Source organism: Saccostrea cucullata, unplaced genomic scaffold, assembly GCF_032062105.1.
Source record: "Saccostrea cucullata isolate Sc308-1 unplaced genomic scaffold, CSIRO_AGI_Scuc_v1 ctg2862, whole genome shotgun sequence".
In the NCBI taxonomy this organism is placed as follows: Eukaryota; Metazoa; Mollusca; class Bivalvia; order Ostreida; family Ostreidae; genus Saccostrea; species Saccostrea cuccullata.
The window spans coordinates 106,808-110,327 of record NW_026919765.1 but is presented as its reverse complement, the minus strand read 5'-3'; the positions used below and the strand labels follow the sequence as shown (position 1 = coordinate 110,327).

General features: G+C 31.4%; 1 protein-coding gene across 1 annotated transcript; it reads left to right on the top strand.

Annotated features, from left to right (window-relative positions):
* Positions 1–2,180, top strand: LOC134237713 (uncharacterized). The gene is made up of 2 exons (XM_062719859.1): positions 1–331; positions 1,696–2,180. The coding sequence occupies exons 1-2, from the start codon at positions 73–75 to the stop codon at positions 2,139–2,141; spliced, it is 705 nt and encodes a 234-aa protein (XP_062575843.1). The 5' UTR covers positions 1–72; the 3' UTR covers positions 2,142–2,180.
* Positions 2,181–3,520: the final 1,340 nt, after the last annotated feature.

Here is a 3,520-nt window from a genome sequence, read left to right as displayed (position 1 = left end):
AAATCTTATCTGTATTTATACACTGCTATATAAACACTTTGCGCTTTGAACCAGGATATAGTACATTCTAAGATGTCGGACTACCTTTGTAAAGAGCAGAATGACACTGTATACTTCAAGGAGGACCCAGGGGTGACAGATGCCATCTTTGTTGTGGAGGATAAGGAAATTCATGTGACCAAGTCAATTCTAATGCAAGCCTCTCCTGTGTTCCGTGCCATGTTCACGTCTGACAAGAAGGAAATTAGAATACGATTTCCTGAACAGAAATACGAAAATTTTGTTTTGTTTCTGAGATGTTTTTATCCAGGAGAACATGTTAAACTCAATGGTTAGTATAAAAATTGAAAAGCTTTTAAATTTTATGTTATATATAAAATTAATGTTATATAACGATTTTTAATATGTTTAACTATGATACTCCGTGTATAGAGCAAGTGTTGTTTTAGTTTATTTTGAAGATTGTATACAGAATTGAAGTCTTATGAGTATGCACTTCCTTCTTTTTGTTTAATAGACACTACCACTACTGGACTTAAAATTTCCTGATATTCTGAAATAATATTTTCTCTGTATAAACACTGTACATCAATGTATAAAATCTTTGTACTCCCTGTAATTTCCGGTAAATCACAGTGCAAGTTAACTGTTATATTCTGTACATCCCTGTACTTTACTTTACGTCCCCACTGTACAGCCCAGTACAACAACTGTCTGCCCTAGTACGCCTCCGCAATACAGTACTGTACATCACATACGTTTACAGTACTCAACCTCTGCGCAGCAGAGTACACCTTTGTTGCTCACTGTGCGCGTCCCAGAATGACACTGTACATCACTAAAATTCAAAGCACATATTTCAGCTTGGCACATACATCACAAAACCATACTGTGAATATATATGAAGTGAAAATTTGTATCATTTTGTTTGTTCAAATCCTGCTTATGACAAAGCAGATAATTACATTGTGATGTTTTTGTTATACATTACAATTTTTCAGGCCTTATCTTTAACAGTCCAGAAATCAAACAAATTAAAGAAATTGCAGAAAATAAAACAGACACGCCATGAAACATCATCATTTCTGTTCTGTTATGTTTAGCAGATTCCCGTTTTAAACCCAGTGGAAATTGCCAAGAATTAGGCAGATGCCCTGAAAAATTCCAAATTACGAAAGATACTGAAAAAAAGTAATTTTTTTCCCAAACTAATCTATGCTATATTTTCTTTCATTCCGAAAAAAAATTGGTGCATATGCCCTGATGAAACCTTATTTTTCTTTTAATGTTTATTTACAATATCCCCTACGGCGAAATATTTCTCCAGATATATTTTAATATCTTAAGTTGACGTATTGTTGAAAACTATTCGAGTTTTCTTATAAAAATTTCACAGCCCTGGGACGTCCGTTATGGGTCAGTATTCATTTGGTGATGATATTGAATTCATTAAGTAACTGGAATTATCTTTAAAATATTCCGAAGATTTAAGTGGTTTTTTTTTTAAGATCACTGACTTCCATTGAGTCATTGAAATTTTTAAATATTATATTTTATCAAACGATAAATTGTTTCTTGTTAAAAGTGGCTGCCCATTTAGTTAGAAATCATGCAAAGATCATAATCACCAGTTTTTAGAATCCAATCAATACAAAGCCACTTGTTCCTGATAGATACTGATTTCAAAATTTGTAGATTCCATTCTTGAACAAGTTCTTCCCTTGGCAAAGGAGTATAGAGTGGACTCCTTGATGAAGATTGGACATAAATGGTTACAAAGAGAAGCAAGATCACGAATGGCTGATGTTTCCTTCGTTATGAAATGCTTTTATTTCGCAGTAGAGTTTGACCTTAAAGAACTTTATGAAGAAATGTTCGATCACCTGGAGTTTGTCGAGTTCAGTGAATACACGAACAGTACGTTTTATGGGAAACTTCCATCAAAATATAAAGCAATGTTACTTGAAAAGCACTGCTTCTGGATTGAAATTGAAGGATTTGTAATAAAACGTGAGAATGAGGGGCTCAGCAAAACGTTTCTGGAAATCAAAAACCAATGTGAGAGACAAGGCAAAGCAGTCTCTCGTCTCCAACTTATGATTAGCAGGAATCGTTGTTCCAAATGTGTCGTGTTAAAATGAATTTGTAATTTTTAAAGAAAAGCTTAAGGTTCTGCTTATCATGATAAAACATTTAAAAAGTATTTTTACAGTTTTCCCTCGAAAGTGTCATTCTTAGTAACTATTACCTGATTATACTTATTATTATAAACTTAACGTATCTATAAGGTAATGTCGAGTAGTGTTCTGACTTAACCCATCAAATATTGTATTTTGTATATATTTTATCTACAAATTAATTTTATAATCTTATTTTTCGGGCAACTTTTCAACATTAATTAGAATAAATTACAAATTACAATCGCTTTAATTGTCATTGTAATACGCATAAACCTTTTCTTCTCAAATTATTAACCATTGAAGGAAACCTTACCGGTATATGTAACATACATGTAAATACTATCTAAACTAGCATTGAAAAGTGTTGTAATTATAATCTTTCAAAAATAAAAAAAAGGCAAATAGTAACTTGATTTATTAAAGAGTAAAAAAAAATATATTATAAAATACAACTAAAGGTAGAGCGTTCAATTTCTTGATGTTTTATTGAAGGTTAAGTTTGCATTACGTATATACGTATGTCCTGAAATATTCCGAGTTTAAGCGTTCAAAATTAAACGCCTTGTTCTGAACAAAAATGGCATCTGGTTAACCGCTCAAAGACAATAATATTGAGGGGTAGTGGCAGGTAGGTAAGATGCGATTTTCACATAATTAGATTACAGGTGTATCAATTAAAAATGTCATACTTACATTTGTATTAGTAAATAAAAACCTGTATAAGTAAATTATAACTATTGGTAGAGTCATTTGAATGATATGATATTGAACACTTACATTAAAGGCACAGATATTGGACAGTATTAATTTGAATACCTTTACCAAATTTTTTTTATTAATTTTGGGCTATGTATTTAAAATAAATGATATGAGTAAATCAGAAATTTTTAGTTGTATGATATAGGACTTATATTGGTGAATATTGACTCTCAATTGCTGTACAAATGCATTCACATGCTCATTTATTTATACACCAAAACTTGTGCCAACATACTATCAATAATTCTAAAATATCAGAATGCATGTTTTTACATGCTACAGCTATAAAATCATTAAATAAAATATTTACCAACAATATTTTATATAAATAAACACTACAATTCCCAGATATCAAATAATCGAAAATAATCCTCCATCGTTTTCATGTTCTTATTCACTTAACAATGAAAGTCCTGCTGACACGTCAATACTAGGGAACTCCAATCTTTTGACTGGACTCCTAAACTACATAAAATCCTTTTAAACAAAAATGAATAGCGGGATAAAGTAAATGTTCCACCCAGCCTCTTTTTCCTTCTCTCTAAAATGATCGACCTCGAGGCAGAACCAACTTGTTTGAC